Source organism: Megascapheus bottae, chromosome 15 (genome assembly GCF_031878675.1).
Source record: "Megascapheus bottae isolate mThoBot1 chromosome 15, mThoBot2.hap1, whole genome shotgun sequence".
NCBI classification, from domain to species: domain Eukaryota; kingdom Metazoa; phylum Chordata; class Mammalia; order Rodentia; family Geomyidae; genus Megascapheus; species Megascapheus bottae.
The window spans coordinates 33,102,768-33,120,832 of NC_143523.1; the positions used below are offsets into that span (position 1 = coordinate 33,102,768).

Below are 18,065 nucleotides of genomic sequence, written 5' to 3' on the forward strand. Positions count from 1 at the left end.
TGTGATTACCTTGAAATCTATTATCCAAAGAGAAAGTAGACTCAAAAGAGCAGAAGTATCTATAAGTGAAAAAATAAGCACATTTTATTTTCATACATTAGCAAGTAAATTCTATTCAAACAAAAGTATTGTAGATTAATTGAATTAGACAACCACCGGAAGATACAAAGGTCATGGCTTATGGAAAGACTAAAAGTATATTATTCATATTATCATTCTTTTGTTACATTAACGGCTATTGTTATTGTCTCACTATGGCTCAGATGTGTACGTAGTGATTCAGAGTTAACTTGAAGCCCTCAGTCTCTTCTCACTTCTCACTTCTACAATCTTTCAGTTGGATTTCCTCCAAATCTCCACAAAAGAGTATCTTGATACTGGGTATTTGAGGAAGTGAATATGTATGATCTTCCAAAGCAGATGTTGAGTCTACAAGGAGAAGAAAGGGACGAGAGGGTCTGGAGGGTAATTCATCTCACTCAGAGAATTCACAAACTGCCATAAAGGATTTGGAACAAGGGATATCATTCCATTTGCCATTGGAAAGAATGATCACACAGTCTTCTCCTTTGTCAGCATTGTTGGGTTCATGCTCATTCCAGTTAGTGTACTTCAGTGGTGCTCCTGTCATATCCACAAAATGTCCTTCATCTTCCTTATCTGTGATGCCCAGGAAGGCGTGTTCTGTGGTGGTACTCTTGATGGCCCTGTTCTCTTCAGCATTCCTGGGGGTAGCCACAGAGCCCTGGACACTAGCACAGAGAGCCTTGACTTTGTCAAAGCTCATGATTTCACCACTGCTCAAGAAGACCTTTTTCCCAACCTTTTTCACCAGAGAGAAGAACAGCCCTAAAATGTGAAAAGGTAGAGGACAATGGCTCATCTTTTAACCCACTCTATGGTATGCCTCTGAGTAAATGCTTCCAGAGTAGAGTTGATGGAACACAGGCAATCTTCTATTCAATTTTAATTGCAGATAAGCAATTAGGTTTTTCATTTTGGAAAAACCTCATAGAGATTTGGAGATATACTTATACAAGTAAACAAATATCTGTTCCCCTTGGAATTCAAATTTGACTGCTGTATTTAGTTGTTAAATTTGGCAATCTTACAGTATAATGATATACCAGCACATTTGGTTCTTTCGGATTAGAATTCCAAAGCATATTGAATTTGGAATTTTCCAATATAATGACTTAGAGAATAAAATACAGTGTATGAATTTTGCACCAATCCAGAAGGCAAATATTTAGTTCTATTGCCAGGATAAGACACCAGCATAAGAAAGTACCATTGGTCCTATTTTCTGGAAGCAAAATCAGAGCATTGAATTAGTGTGAGAGTCCAATTTATAATCTGGTTATAACATTTGTTAGGTCTACACATTTGAACAAGTACTTTAAATTTGCTTCCATTTTTACAAGAAACTTGGGAATATATTATAAGACAATTAGAAGTACCAATCCAGGTAGAAAATGAGATATTATCAATGAATTTTTACCCCAATGCAATACTACATGAAGAATAAAGAAAGCTTACAGTTTTTGACTTGTTCCAATTCTGATCGCAGGCTTGTTATTTCTGAACCAATTGCATTAGTATTAAATTCTAGAAAATCCAATAGAGTAAGGAATATTAGTGAAAAGAAGTTCCCCAAATTATGTATATAAAAGAGTAGAGATCTTTTTCAAATAAAAGATTTTTTCCACTGCTTGTGACATTCTCAAAAAAATGAAAAATAATATTGAGAAAGGAAAAAAATCTACCCAGCGTAAACTATCAATTTTCATCAGTTGGCATAGCCCAAGATATTTTATATTCATACATACTCACACACACACACACACACACACACACACACACACACACGTGTGCTCCTTGATTTTCTACTGTGATAATCTGTTTTTCTTTTTTCTTTAATGGATTGCATCACCAAGACTAAAAATAAATCTGTGAAATTATTATTGTGAGCTAGTAAATATTGTCTAAGATAATTGGAAGATTGTTTTTCTTCAGTTTTGTTTTTGTTGCTGCTCTTTTCTCAAATTCATTTTGAAACAAAGCAACCACACATTTTGTGACTTGACCCATTAGTCAAGTAGAGAGGACCAGAGGCCTTAAAATAGTTCTCTGCTCTCATTGAGAAATAATCTTTTTTCATGCTTTTTAGTGTGATGGATTTTTGACTTGTTATAACCATTTTAATATGGTAGAAGTTTCTGTGTATGTGCTCTGCATTCTACTCAGGAATTCTATAATCAACACTGTGAGATTAAACTGTGAGGAGCCTGTCAGATACTAGTCATGGACCTTCATCTCTCCAACTGACATCCAAGCAACAGTGAAACATGATTAAAACCTTTGTCCATCAGTGGAGCACAGGCTTGAGCCCAGCTAAACCAAAATTTCTCTGACTAACGCATGGAACTAAGTTCAAATAAATGTTTGCATTTTTTAAAACCACAATGTTTTAGATTTTTTATGAAGTTAAATGTAACTAATATACCATACACGGATATGTATGCTTTGGGAGAAGAAAAGGGCATAAAATGCCTACATGTACATGCATTATATTCTTCTTTCTTTTTCTTTTTTCTTTTCTCTTTTGCTAGTTCTTGGACTTGCTTACTAAACTGGTACTCTGCCATTTGAAACACATAGCTACCTTGTCTTTTTGTTGGTTATTTTGGAGATGGAGTTTCTCAGACTGTTGCCTGAGTTTGAGTCAAACCAGGAATCTTCATCTGTCAGTCTTCTAAGCAGCTAGGTATGAACCACCAGAATCTGGCTTTACTATGGAAGTATGGAAGCAGAGAATAAGCTGAAGGAGAACCTGGGGCTCTGATCCTGTACAGAGTTTGCAATTGTATACTAAGACCTTGGCAGGAATCCCTTGAGCCTCTACCTAACCATAAAGGCTGAGGAGTCTGTAGTCCAAGGCACAGTTAAGCCAATTCTCATAAAGCATTTGGTGATCTCCTGCCAGACAGCCTGGATTCCAGAACCTTGAGTGACTTCATCTCCATACATGGTGAGATAATTTACTTACCTATCACATTTCCAGGGTCTCCCTTTGGCCCCATGGCTCCAGGTATTCCAGGGGGTCCTGGGGGCCCCACCTTTCCAGGAGGGCCCTGTAAGCCTCTCTGACCTTCACCTGTAGGAAGAAAAAGAAAAATGGTCCTGCATCTGTGCTCATATTCCCTTTTTATGACATCCCTCTCTCCCGGGCTCGACGCATATTTGCTTCCCAGAAATCACTGACATAGATGCCTGCCCAAACTTCCTAAGCCACTGCTTCCAATGACCCAGGCAAGAGTGAATTCTAGTTTCCATGAGAGCTGCTTTCCAGGGCAATCAGAACAAATCCTAACAATCCACTTCTGAGTGGAAGTCTGAAAAGCCAGGGAACACGAGCCAGCTCTCTGCTTTGAGTTATGACATGTTTTACAGAAAAGGAAAAAAAAATACAGAGGAGTCTCCTCTGGAAAGTCAAGAGTCTCAAGGCAGAAAAGCTGAATGAATAATGAATAATACCTGGTTCTCCTTTCTCTCCCTTGGCACCATCATAGCCGTCTTTGCCCGGGAAGCCATTCAAACCTGGACAACAGGCAATCGCTGGGCAGGTCTTTTGGATATCTTCATTGTTTCTGGTTTCTGAATCAGCTGCTGTTTGCATCACATTCAGGAGAAGGAGAAGGGTGGACAGAAATGGGGACATGGTCCTCACTTTGCCGCGAACAACGTCAGGAAAGATGATCCTCTCGTCCTGTCAATCAACACCTAGTTAGGAAACATACCCTCGGTCCTGTAACTTGGGCCCAGCCCATGTGGCCATACCTGACCCATTCCTTGGTATTTAGAAAAGTAAATCTTCCCTGTGATGATATGGGGTTGGCATAAGCAACATAGGTAGCATTCAGTGATCCCCACACACACACAAATGAGAGGGGTCTCCAGTGCGCAGGCGCTGGTGCTGCTGGCCCAAGGCCTTGTGCATCTATTTCCACAGCCCTGAGACCTGCCGACCCACTCTGACAGCAGCTCTCAGTCCCACCTGTTGGTATATATATATATATATATATATATATATATATATATATATATATATATATATATGCATACGTGTGTGTGTGTGTGATATAAGATGGATAATTTTCCTGCAGGGCTAATTAACTATCTTTTGCTCAGTTTCAGAACTTTAACCAAGATGATCAAGAAAGGAAAAAGTAGACTAGGCCATTTAATGCTCATAGGCACCAGCCAGAATGAATCTGTCAATGCTTACTTTGGGTGTTTTATTTGCCACAGTGAAACAGGCTTGCTCCTTCCTCTCCCCAAACCATGGAAGAGCATTTCCCCTGACTTTTCTTCCTTCCATGGCTGTGCTACACTCCTCTCTACTTCCTAGCAGGTACCTCTTACAGTCGGAAACCCCAAACTATCGACATTTAAACAACTTGCAACAATTTTCTCTTGGTTTTCTAGGTCTTCCTGTTTCAGCTGTCCCTTGAAACTTTCTTTCTGTGTTTCCCTCTCTTTGAAAACTGTAGGAGCCTAGCTCCCTGCGTCTCTTGTGAATGTCTTTTGACCACAAGGCAAACACCTTTGCAAACAGCCAAGCAATTAGGAAAATTCCCCCATATCCCAGAATCAGCAGAGAAAAGACCACCCCTATTGTGATTTCTGCCTGCTATCCCCTCACCTTCACCCCCATCCTACCAACCCCAAGTTTCCAATCTAGACTCTTGGCTTTGGAATACAAGTCCATTCAGGAGAAACAACTTACAAGATTTATGTTCAGTAAAGATTCAGTATGAATGATTGCTTGTTCTCCCACCCGAAGCTCTGGAAATTCTTTAGAGGGAAGGAGGAAGCTGGCTTCAGCAGCAAGCCATGTTTTGAAAAAGAGATAGCCTGAGCCTGGCCTTCAACTTCAACCCTAGATTAATAAACAACTTTTTTTTTTTAGGATGGCACAGTGAACTTCTTAGGAACATTTCACAGGCTCTAGCACAGTGTTCCATGGCTCTCTACTGAAATGCAGTCTGTGTTCTTCATTATCACCCAGATTGCCAAATCTCACTGCTGAGTGACCCTAATAAGCAGTTTCACATTGCTTGTCTCAAGGATCTTGTTGCTAACAGGGAAGCACTCAGACATCCAGAATACTCACAGATATTAACACCCACCCAGTGTACAGGCAAACAAGCACATGAGAACACACTCACTTATCTGCAAAGGTGTCACAGAATTCTGATGCTATTAGCACATTAAGATGACTCCTGCCTCAGACTGTTCATTTGACAGCTAGCTTCCAGTCTGCACACAACAGTGAATTCGTGCACTCCCTCTCTCTCTCTCTCTCTCTCTCTCTCTCTCTCTCTCTCTCTCTCTCTCTCTCTCTCTCTCTCTCTCTCTCTTTTATTCATATATTCCTGTTTCAGAGAAATCTGTCTAATCATATTTAAATAGTGCTACTTAACCACATGGTCCTCTTAGCTGAGAATATTTTTATTCATATTGCATCATATTATACCCATTTACTTACTTTTTGGTGATATACTATAGATAGCATACAGTTTTCCTTCTGACCATTGTTCAATGAACAAATCAACTTGAGGGAATGGGTGTGATTGGGACAGGTGGGAGACAGATGAAGAGGTGACATGGATAAAGACACATTGTACTCCTAAATTGACAGGCTGATTCAAAATTCTTTTGTCCAACTACTTAAAAGATATTAAAAATGAATTAAAAGGCATATCAGGAACAGCATTCATATTGTTGGCCAACTTGTCTTCCTCATTGTCTCTCTGGCAATGTTTCCAGAATTAAACTCTTTCTCTAGTTAAACAAAAGCCCTATCACCACCTCCCTGCAAGCCCTGGTTATTCTGGTTGCATTTTCCATCTCTAAGTATTGAATTCTTCCACATACCTCATGTAAATGGAATGGAACCTGGCAATAGTTCCTGTGTTGGGATTGTTTTTTTTTTTACTTAGCAGAATGTCTTAAGAGTTAATCTGTGTTGTAGCATGTATCATAATCTCATTCATTTTGAGCTCAAACAAGTTTACACTGCATGTATATATCACATTCTAGAAGATAGATTAAAAAAATTGTTCCCTTTAGTAATGAGGTTTGAAGAACAGGGCTTCCAGCTTGCTTGGAAGGCACTCTATCTGACTCATCTGTTTCATTCCTCTGGCTTCTCTGCCCCCCAATACCTACCCCCAGACACACTTTTTTCTTTCTTACAGTCTTGTTTTTTCCTCAGGGTGGCTTTGATTGTCCTCTCATTTATACTTCCTGCTGCCACAAGGCAGCAGGGATGACAGCTCAAACCCATACACTCAGTTTTTCATGCTGAGATGAGAGCTTACCATCTTCCAGACTGGCCTAGAAGAAGAGGTCCCTAGAAGACAGGAAGGTAGGGAAATTATAACTAAGGATACATCCCAGGGTGATGAAATGTCAATTGTGCTAGTCATACAAACCTGTGACTAGAAAATAGGCTCACAGAATGAATACCAAGAAAAGAAGAGGCATGCAAACGATGCACTAGTTAAATCCAAGCAATGTAGGTGCCTTCTGGTGGAATGATCCTGATGTCCATTCTGGGTTTTGATTCCTGAGTTATGGTATATTAGCTCCTGTCACTGCTGCAACATGGGAACTTTCCTTCTTTCTTTTTCTTTTTTTGTATTTTTTATCTTCTATGTGAGACTAAAATTCTTTCAAAAGAAAATGTATTTAAAAAGGAGGGGCAGGAGATTGGCCTAGTGGTAGAGTGCTTGCCTAGCATGCAAGAAGACCCCGGTTCCATTCCTTGGTACCACATACATAGAAAAAAGCTGAAAGTGGTACTGTAGCTTAAATGGTAGCACTCTGGCCTTGAGAAAAATCTAAGGATAGTGCTCAGGCTCTGAGTTCAGGCCCCACTATTGGCAAAAATAAATAAATAAAAAGAATTGAAAGAAAGTTGTGAGTTTTCCAAAGATTATCTCTGCTCCTTTACAGGCTTATTTAAGTTATGCCATGTGTGCAAGTAACTTATATAGTGGATTGAAAGTGAGAAAAGTGGTCCAGCTTTATAATGACAATAGTAGTCAGTCATCTGGGCCTGTGGCATGATATTCATGTAGTAAGAGCCACTAGACTGAAGACTTGCGGGCCATGATAAAGATGTGATTTGAATTCTGGATGAAGACTCATTTAGGGAAAAATAGGAGAAAAGCATCACTCCAAGAAAGCTCATAAAATCATCAAAGTGACAGATGAGGTGAAATATTTTTTCCATATATATTTTATTGTAATTAATAGAAGTGTTACATGATATTTGCCAGATAGAAGGTGCATTGATTCACATACCTTGATACCCTTTCTCATGTCTTGGTCCCATTTCCCTCCCCTTACCCCCAACCCTCATCTTGTTTTCCTCCCTTGCCTATCCAATTTCAAATAACCAAATACAAATGTATCCAATATATCAGATAACAAAGTGTGATACTGTAACAATATGAGATAACCAAGGGACAGCAAAAAAGATGACAGATAACATAGTACATTAAGGACAACAATCACTCATTAAATGGTTTTTGTTTCTATATCCTAGAGGTCCTTTCATTTAGCGTCACACTATATGGCCTTATGTATCTAGGCTTTGCTCTATCGCGAATATCTGCTAGGAGAGACCAAGGTTTCTACTGATTATGACAAATGAGGGATACCATTGAGCCTATCTTCCTTTGAGTATGGCTTACTTCACTTAATATGATTTTTTCTAAGTCTTTCCATTTCCTAACAAATGGGGCAACGTCATTCTTTCTGACAGCAGCATAGAATTCCATTGTGTACAAATACCACATCTTGTTGATGGACTCATCAACCGAGGGACATCTGGGTTGGTTCCATATCTTTGCTATGGTAAATAGTGCTGCAAAGAACATTGTTGTGCTAGTGGATTTAGTATGTCCTTGTTTCTGGACAATTGGGTAAATGCCAAGTAGTGGAATTGCTGGGTTATAGGGGAGCTCTATTTTTAGTCTTTTGAGGAACTGCCATACTGCTTTCCATAGTGGTTGAATGAGTTTGCACTCCCACCAACATTGTAGTAATGATCCCTCCTGGCCACATCCCCTCCAGCATCTGTTGTTATTAGTTTTCTTGATCCTGGCCATTCTAACTGGAGTGAGGTGGAATCTTAGAGTTGTTTTGATTAGCATTTCTTTTATGACCAGAGATGTTGAGCATTTCTTCATGTGTCTATAGGCCATTTTTGTTTCTTCTGAAGAGAAGACTATCTTTAAATCCTTGGCCCATCTTTTAATGGGATGCTTCTTACTTTGGAGATTAGTTTTGGAGAAATTCAATTTTTTGAGCTGTTGATATATTTTAGATATGAGGCCTTTGTCCGTTGTATGGTTGGTGAAGATCTTATCTCATTTTGTAGTGTTCCTAATTAATTTACTAGCTATGTCCTTTGGCATACAAAAGCTCTGCCGTTTAATGCAGTCACACTTATCCAGCCTTTCTCTGATTTGTTGATTCTTGGTCCTTATTAAGAAAGTTTTGACCTGTGCCAAGGAGGCCTAGTGTATCTCCTATTCCTTCTTGTAGTTTTCAGTGTGTCGGCTTTTACCTCGAGGTCTTTGATCCATTTGGAGTTAATTCTAGTACAGAGTGACAACTTTAGTTTTCTGCAGGTGCTTAACCAGTTCTGCCAGCACAACTTGTTGAAGAGGCTGTCTTTCTTCCATTTTATTTTTTTTTTGGCTCCCTTGTCAAAGATTAGGTGGCCATAGGTCTGTGGTTTAATATCTGGGTCCTCAGTTCTATTCCATTGGTCTTCAGGCCTGTTCTTGTGCCAGTACCAAGCTGTTTTGATAATTATAGCTCTGTAATAGAGTCTAAAGTTTGGTATTGAAATTCTTCCTGCACTGTTCTTTCTGCTAAGAAGTGTTTTTGCTGTACGGGGTTTTTTATTATTCCATAGGAAATTTTGGATTGTCTCTTCTATTTCTTTAAAGAATAACATTGGGATATTGATGGGTATTGCGTTGAATTTTGGAGATAGCCCTTGACAAGATTGTCATTTTCACGATGTTGATTCTTCCATTCCAGGAGCATGGGAGGTTTTTCCATTTCCTCAGTTCTGCTTTAATTTCTTTTTTCAGGGTTTTAAAGTTTTCATCAAAAAGGTCCTTTACATTCTTAATTAAGATAATTCCTAGGTACTTTATTTTCTTTGAAGCTATTCCAAAAGGAGTTGCTTTCCTGATTGTTGCCTCATTCCTCTTACTGTTGGTGTAGAGGAAGGCCGTTAATTTTGCTACCCTTCCAAAGTTTTGAATAAGCTCAAGGAGCTTGGGAGTGGAGTCTATAGGGTTCTTTAAATACAGAATCATGTCATCTGCAAAGAGGGAAAGTTTTACTTCCTCTTTCCCTATTTGGATCCCCTTTATGCTTGTTTCTTGCCTTATTGCACTGGCTAGGAATTCTAATACTATGTTAAAGTGGAGTGGAGAGAGTGGGCATCCTTGTCTTGTTCCTGATTTTAGAGCGAATGGCTTTAGCTTTTTGCCATTAAGTTTAATACTAGCTTGGGTTTGTCATACACAACCTTTATTATACTGAAGAATGTTTCATGGATTCCTAGTTTCTCCAGAGCTTTTACCCTAAAGGGATGTTGGATCTTGTCAAATGCCTTTTCTGCATCTATTGAGATAATCATGTGATTTTTGTGCTTGCTCCTGTTGATGTGTTGAATTATATTAATTGATTTGCATATGTTGAACCAGCTTTGCCTCCCTGTGATGAATCCTGTTTGATCATATTGTATAATTTCTTTGATGAGTTGTTGTAGATGGTTGGCCAGTATTTTGTTAAGAAGTTTTGCATCCATGTTCATCAAAGAAATGGGTCTGTAATTCTCTTTCTTTGATGAATCTCTGTCTGGTTTGTGGATGAGGGTTATACCAAACTCATAGAATGAGTTTGGTAGAGAGCCTTCATTTTCAATTTCGTTGAATAGCTTGAGGAGTATTGGTGTGAGCTCTGCTTTGAAAATCTTATAGAATTCAGCTGTGAATCCATCTGGCCCTGGGCTTTTCTTAGGTGGAAGGTCTCTTATTGCCATTTCTATTTCAGTGCTTGAAATAGGCCTGTTTAGTTGGGTTAGTTCTTCTTGGTTCAGTGTGGGTATGTTAATATTGGCTAGGAATTCAACCATTTCTTCTAGATTCTCAAATTTGTTGGCATAAAGGTTTGAGAAGTATTCTTTCATTATGCTCTGGATCTTGGTAATTTCTGTCATGATGTTACCATTTTTGTCTGTGATTTTGTTTATTTCTGTATGCTCTATTCTTTTTTTGGTAAGATTTGCTAAGGGTCTGTCAGTTTTGTTGATTTTTTTCAAACAACCAATTCCTTGTTTTGTTGATTCTTTCTATAGTTTTTTTGGACTCCAATTCATTTAATTCTGCTTTGATTTTAATAATTTGCGTCCTTCTACTGGTTTGTTGCTCTTTTTCCAGGAACTTAAGGTGACACATTAAATTGTTGGTTTGCAATTTTTCCAATTTGTTATTGTAGGCACTCAGAGCTATGAATTTTCCTCTGAGTACTGCCTTTGCCGTGTCACAAAGGAGCTGGTATTTTGTGTGCTCCTTTTTGTTAAATTTCATAAACTGTTGGATTTCTGTTCTGATCTCTACAATGACCCATTGGTGATTCAACAATGTGTTGTTCAATCTCCATGGGTTACAGGGTTTTCGTTGGTAGAGATGGGATGACCTTGTGGTCTGAGAGAGTGCAGGGAATAATTTCAGTATTTCTGAATCTGCCCAGGTTTGTTTTATGCCCTAAAATGTGGTCTATTTTGGAAAATGGTCCATGTGCTGCTGAAAAAAACTTATATTGTGTTGTTGCTGGGTGGAATAATCTGCAGATGTCTGTTAAATCTAGTTGGTCTATACAGTTGTTCAATTCTAGGGTTTCTCTGTTAACTTTATGCCTGGTTGATCTGTCCATAGGTGAGAGTGGTGTGTTAAAGTCACCAACAATCACTGTGTTTCAATCTATGGATGGTTTCAGTGAAAGTAAGATTTGCTTGATGAAGTTTGGAGCTCCAGGATTAGGTGTGTACATATTTAGTATGGTTGTGTCCTCCTGGAGGAAAGATCCCTTTAGTAATGTGTAGTAACCTTCTTTGTCTTTTCTCACTGATTTTAGTTTGAAGTCTATTTTATCTGATATGAGGATTGCAACTCCAGCCTGTTTTGGGGGGCCATTAGCTTGATAAAGTTTATTGCAACATCTCACTTTCAAAAAATGCTTGTTTTTTGGGAAAAGATGCATCTCTTGAAGACAGCAGAATGATGGATCTTGCTTTTTGATCCAACTAGATAATCTATGCCATTTAATTAGAGTTAAGTCCATTGATATTAAGGGTCAGGATTGAGAAATATTTATTAGTTCCTGTCATTTTAACAAACATTCATTAGGGCCTATGTCTTGATAGTTCTTGTGGTACTTAGATGGTATGAGTTTTAGGTGCCATTTCTTTCTCTGTATTACATTTATGTTGGTTTTCTATGTGTAGAACATCTTTGAGAATTTTCTGTAATGTTGGTTTGGTTACTACATAATGTTGAAGCTTTTCCCTGGATTGGAATGTTTTTATTGTTCCCTCAGTTACGAATGAGAGCTTAGCTGGGTACAGTATTCTTGGTTGGTAGTTATTTGACTTCAGGGCATGATATGTATCCTTCCAATCTCTTCTTGCTTGCATGGTCTCTACTGAGAAATCTGGGGTTATTCTGATTGGTTTGCCTTTATAGGCGATTGTTCTATTCTGCTTGGATGCTTTTAGGGTCCTCTCTTTGGTCTCTATTTACCCAGTTCGAATTATAATGTGGCGGTGGGATGTCCTTTTCTGGTTAGGTCTGTTTGGGGTTCTAAAAGCATCTTGTATCTGGATGGCCCTGCCCTTCTGGGTATTTGGGAAGTTCTATGAGATGATTCCCTGAAGTATATTTCCAATACCATTGACCTCTTTCTTCAGACCCTCCTCAGTACCAATTAGCCTTAAATTAGGCTTCCTAATTGAATCTTGGACCTCCTGTAGTGTTTTCTCATATTTCCTAGATTTGAATTGATTCATTTTCTGTTCTTTCTCTATAACAACTAAATTATCTTCAACCCCAGAAATTCTCTCTTCTGCATTGTGTAACCTGCTATCAAAGCTTTCCACTTTATTCTTCATCTCCCTTGCTTCTAATTGCTCATTTTTGATGCCTTGCATCTCTTGTTTTAGCTCATGCATGGATTTCTTTAACTTCTTCATTTCCATTTGAGTTGTTAGCTCAGCAGCTTTATTCTCTTTGGACATTTGTTGGAGTTCTGTCAACTTTTTGTTTGTGGATTCTATGAATTCATCCATTTTTCTTTGAAAAACCTTTATTATGGCCTCCTTTATAGCTTCTTCTTTTTTCACATATCACCTTGTTTATGGTTTCCTGTTGTTTAGCTATGGCTTCCTCCCTTATCTATTTCTTTATATTTTCACACTTTTCATTAATGATGTTTATCAATTGCATTTGTATAGCACTTAGAAGACTCTCCTCTAGGTTTGCCAGTGACTGCTCCATTGTCTGTTTATATTGGGTGGGGGATGTTATTCCTTGATTTGACATTTTTCTTGAGTTTCTTGTTCTGCCCGTTTGAATATGGGAGCAAGATTAATACTAAACAAGATTATAATTTTTCAGATATATCCAGGCTAGACCTCTTTAGCTGGCAGACAATAGCTGTTCACAACTTTTGATTAGTATTATCACTCTCTTTCTTTTTGTGCACTTACAGACCAGTCTAATACAACCACTGATAATCAATTTATGACCAAAACAATAAGCCTCTCAATCTAATCTCTATTGTATTTAAGTCCCTCTGGGCCTAGAGTATAGTTGAACACCTAGATATACAGTATTGCTCAACAACCATCAAATGTAGATCCATCCATTATAAGAGGTGAAGGATGAACAGAGGACTAGAGATAGAAAAATAATATGAAAGACAACAAGGGAGGTAGGAAAAGAATAATGCAGTAGTGTAAGATTATTATAGTAATGAAGAAAAGATATTGTATAAGGATAACTGACCTACAGTGATAGACAGGTAGAATATTTGAGTAGAAAGTTTAGATGAACTTAGATAAAACTTGTGAAAATAAGAAAAGTAATAAGAAGAATATATAGACAAAAGAGGGAGGTAGATATAGGAGATTTCAATGATACAAATTTTAACAAGAGAAAAGAAACAAAACAAAAACAAAATAAAAGAAAACAGAACACACACACACACACACACACACACACACACACACCAAAAAAAAAAAAAAAAGAAAGAAAGAAAAGGTGGGCGAGATTCCTCACTATTGTGAGTTCTTACCCAAGAGATACAAGAGATTCAACCCAAGGGTTGAGAACCAGGAGTTTAAAAAGCAGGTGACTGTATCAATATGGATATCATTTTTATTCAGACTGTACCCAGAGCTGTTACTGTGTTTCTAGGAACAACCACAGTGACAGAAGGAATGTGGGAAAAGAGAGGAATTAAAAAAAAAAAAGGAATGAATCATAACATTAGAAAAAAAGGCGTAGGTAAAATGGCAAAGAAAAAAATAAGAACACCTAAAAATGCAAATGAAAAGGGGTAGAAGAACAAAAAAAGAAAGAAAGAAAAGGGTATTCTTCAGTTTTTTTTGGGGGGGGCAGGATAGGAAACTTGTGTCTCCACTAAATTCGGGATCCACAGAGAAGCTGAAGCCAATTTGGGTGGCCAGACAACAGAGAAATATGAATGTGGTGCCCTTTCAGTCCCTGACCTCTGGAACCCTCTTAGTTTGTGAAGGTTCTGGTCTTTTTCCTATCAGTTGATGTATGCTTTGTACGTGAGAAAATGTCCCAGATAATATAGAACCACAACTCTATAACACAAACAAAAAACAACAAACCAACAAAAACAAGAGTGATGGCTGTCAGTTTATACCGTAGGGAAAAAAGAAAAGTGGCAGGCATCTTGTTTATCTCCTGGTGCTACTTTTCCTAGCCATATTTTTCCTTAGCTCCTGCTTCAGTGGCAGGAGGAAAGGTAAGCTAGAACATGTCAGGTCCATGAGGCAAATGCTGGCTTTGATCACAATATTTGCTTTCCTTGTGTACTTAGTCCAGAGTTCAGTAAACTGCCTTCAGGTCATTAACCCTGAGGATTCCTGGAACTGGGGATGAGAGGAGTGGGGCACCTGGGTGGGACAACCCAACTGTGAATCCACAGATTTGATTGATGCCCAACTGTGAGCAACTTCCTTCACTCCAGGCTCCTGCAGATTTCTCCCAACTGGGTAAATCCTCCTTAGCAAGATTTATACCTGTTTTCCCACCCCAGTCTTCCAGATACAGATAAGGCCGTTTTATGAAGATGTTCTACATATCCCACCCTGCAGAAATCTAGCAGTCCTACTAAAAATCCAGGAATCTAGACTCCCAAGGAGTTGAAGAGACAAGGCCTCTCTCCCTTTTCTCGGTGGACTTGGTGGGAAAATCTCCTGGCTGTATAACTTCTGTCACATTCTCCTGTCCTTGTATCTTCCATTCCCTCTTTTGCCTTAGCTGTAGAGTCCTGGGTCTCATGGGATACAACTAAGTGCTGCGTGCACTGCCCAGCTCAGCAAGACAGCTGCTTAACATCTGTCTCACCCCCTTTTGGAAGATGGGAAAGTAGTCTCATCCCTTTAGAAGCCATGTTCCAAATGACTCCCTCTGGGAGGCATTACTGGTGATTCAGTCAGAAAGCCTCATTCAGACTTGTTGTGTGTCTAGAGCAAACCCATCCCCTGACTGCAGCTCAGTTTTCATATCTAGAGGAAAAGATATGGAGCCTCAATCTCTATCCTGTGGTGGCTGTCAGTGAAAACAAAGGCAGGAACGGAATGTGTCACTGAGTTCCAAGCAAACAGGAACATGCTTCTAGTCACACAAAACTGATTATTATTATTAGTAGTAGTAGTATTAGTAGTAGTGGTAGCAATAGTAGCATTACTTTAGTTTTTAGGAAGCATTTTCTTACTGGCTGCACCAGGAATATTGACAGCATCCAGTGATGTTCTGTAGGATTTGTCAGTGGCAGATTATGAAGACTTGACTTGCATAGGACTCAGGTGAGTGTGGGGTGATGATAGAGGGAAAATGGAGAAACAGAAGTCAATTCTACATTGCATGCAGTCAAGAAGCAAAGTGACATGCAACAGGTAGTTCCAAAGAAAGGGAACAACACTGGGCTCTACAAAGGAATGGCAGTTACTCTTGGTAAGCAAGAGAGAGGCATTCTTTATGATTTGTGTTTTTGTGGTTCATCACATGCTTCCTCTCTGCCTCTCTACCTGACCCGCCTCCTATGGTATAGTGACTTGCCTTGAGAATGATTCAATGTCTCTATAATACCCTAGTTTTAGATTTTAGTCCCCCAGTCTCTTCCCAAATTTAGATTTCTAAGCAACTGCAATTGAAGCAGAGTGACCCAAGGGTAGCTTGATCTTTGCAAAGGGGAAAAGGGGAAGTTTCTAAGAATAGAAGTTCGAGTTAAACCAGTCAGATGTTCCCTTGGCTAAACAAGTCACAAGTCCTACTAGTAGGGAAGGTCAATCAAGGAGATGACTTGTAACTGCTTGTAATCACTTAACTGCTAATATTCCATGCTCCTGTAATATTACAATGATATGTCCATTTGTATGTTTCCCCAAGGCGCAAAAGGATCAATGAGATATGTGCTTATGTTCTTAGTTTAAAATGATTGGTTACCTTTCCAGCTGGACTTCCGGTACTTAAATTCCCTCAGTCCAAGGACAGAGCTGTAGCCTTGGATCCCAAGACAAGGCTGAATTCCTGGGCCATGCCGGCTAAATTCCTAGCCTAATTGATTGAGATTTCATTATGATAATTGGAATACAAAATTAATAATTTGAATATAATAGTCTCAGGACAAAGCAATCTCACTTCCAGTCTCACAGGCATCATTCTTGGCACCACCTTCACCCCTCTGTCATCTTCCTGAAACCCCAGACGGAACATGCTAGGTATGCGGAGTTGATTGTATCCTGAACTGAGGTGTTTGAAATCCCATTGAGTACACTTAGACAAAAAAAACAAATCACCTGTGATAGATACAGAAATACATGATTCTATGCATTTGTGGGTAGCATGTCTGAGTGTAAGCCTGTGCACACATTGTGTGTCCTCCCCTATGACCAGAAGCAAGGCAAGCAATGGTGACAAAAATCATCATGGAAAATCCCAGAGCCCCAAGTCAATTAAGAAATAGAGGTCACTCAGAGGGGTGCTTGGAGTTTGGCCTAGTGGTAGACTGCTTGCCTAGCATGCATCCAGACCTGAGTTCAATTCTCCCAAGCACATACATAAAAAAAGCCAGATATGTTGCTGTGGCTCAAGTGGTAGAGCTCTAGCCTTGAGGAGTACTCAAGCCCCGAGTTCAATTTCACATTTCATCACAATAATGCAGCCAAGCACTGCACCTGTTCCCAGACCTAAGTGGCTCTCCAGCCATAGAAATGCAGTCAAATAGGAATCGGCCCTGCAGGCAAAGGTGAGCTGAGGTCATGATGGTTGCCCAATGCCTGTGGGCATTGCTGCCTAGATTGCTTCCTTGACGCAGGAGACCTGGGGAAACAGGGAAAAGCTCAGGAAATTACAGGCCAGAGGAAAGTATCAGCTGGATGTATGGATTGCTCTGATGCTACATTTGCAGGGAGGCTGGGATGAGGCCAGGCCACTGCAGACTCTATATATGCTCAGCGCTTCCCTCCTGGGTATAAGGTGGTCATGTCATCTCATAAAGATGATAGGAACAGTGGAACTCCTTGTCTTGTCACTTTCTCTTACACCCACTATTGAACCCATTGTCAGTGGAAAAATAATTGTTTCTTCCATAGCCTATCTAGATATTGTATCATATAAAAAAGAGTATTTGTATATATCATGTATAGAAGAGTGAATTTAGAGTTTCTGGGTGCATTTAGAGCTACCAGTTCCCTGCATGTGCCTTCCCATTGCTTCAAGGGTTTCTCTAGTGAGAAAGACTGAGGGGTGTAGATGAAGGACCAAGAAGATGTGGTATTTATACACAATGGAAGTCTATGCTGCCATCAGAAAGAACAACATCACCCCATTTGTAAGGAAATGAAAAGGCTTGGACAAAATCATATTAAGTGAAGTAAGCCAGACCCAAGGGAACATAGGCTCCATGGTTTCCCTCATTTGTAATAATTAGTACATACCTAGGACTTCCCTAGAAGAGGATTACAGGAGCTCAAAACCTAGGTACATAAGGCCATATAGGATGAGGCTAAATGAAAGGATCTCCAGGATATGGAAACTAGAGCTTTATCTTATATGATTGTTGTTCTTAATGTACTATGTTATTTCTCTTCTCTTTTGTTGCCCTTTGGTTAATCTCATATTGTTACAGCATATGAGTTTGTTACCTGGCGTATTGTATATACTCTATTTGTTTATTTGAAGTAGGAAAGGGAAGGGGGAAAACAAGATGATTGGGAGGGGAGATGGAGGAGGTAAATGAGGACAAAAACATGAGAGGACATATCAATATGTGAGAAGTAATGTACCTACTAGCTGGCGAATATAACTAAACCCTCTATACAATACAATAATTAAAAAAAAAAGAATGAGGGGTGAATGTCAAGGAAGGCACCAGGTGGGCCTGGCTATTTGAGCTTGATGTTAGCTTTCTTCTTCTTTCAAAGTAGCTCTGAGGCCAGCCCAGTTTTAAAAGACCGGCTTGGGTCAGGGGGAACTCAGCCGAACCCCACCAGCAGTACTTGGAAACAAAAAGTTAGTATATGGGTGGAGCTGTCCTGGACAGAAAGGCCGAGGCAAGCATGACAGAGAATGGGCCTGCAGAATGTTGAGAGAGTTGAGGGAGTTGTTCTCTGGCAGGAAGGCCTAGAGGAGCTTGGCTCCACAGGGCAA

At 39.4% G+C, this 18,065-nt stretch overlaps 1 protein-coding gene across 1 annotated transcript; it reads right to left on the reverse strand.

Annotated features, from left to right (window-relative positions):
- Positions 1-316: 316 nt before the first annotated feature.
- Positions 317-4,901, reverse strand: Mbl2 (mannose binding lectin 2). Its single transcript, XM_090346358.1, has 5 exons — positions 4,790-4,901; positions 3,538-3,769; positions 3,050-3,157; positions 1,540-1,608; positions 317-849 (listed from the first exon to the last, which is right to left on the reverse strand). Exons 2-5 carry the CDS (start codon positions 3,719-3,721, stop codon positions 476-478), a joined length of 735 nt encoding a protein of 244 aa, XP_090202484.1. The 5' UTR covers positions 3,722-3,769; positions 4,790-4,901; the 3' UTR covers positions 317-475.
- Between the last annotated feature and the right edge of the window lie 13,164 nt (positions 4,902-18,065).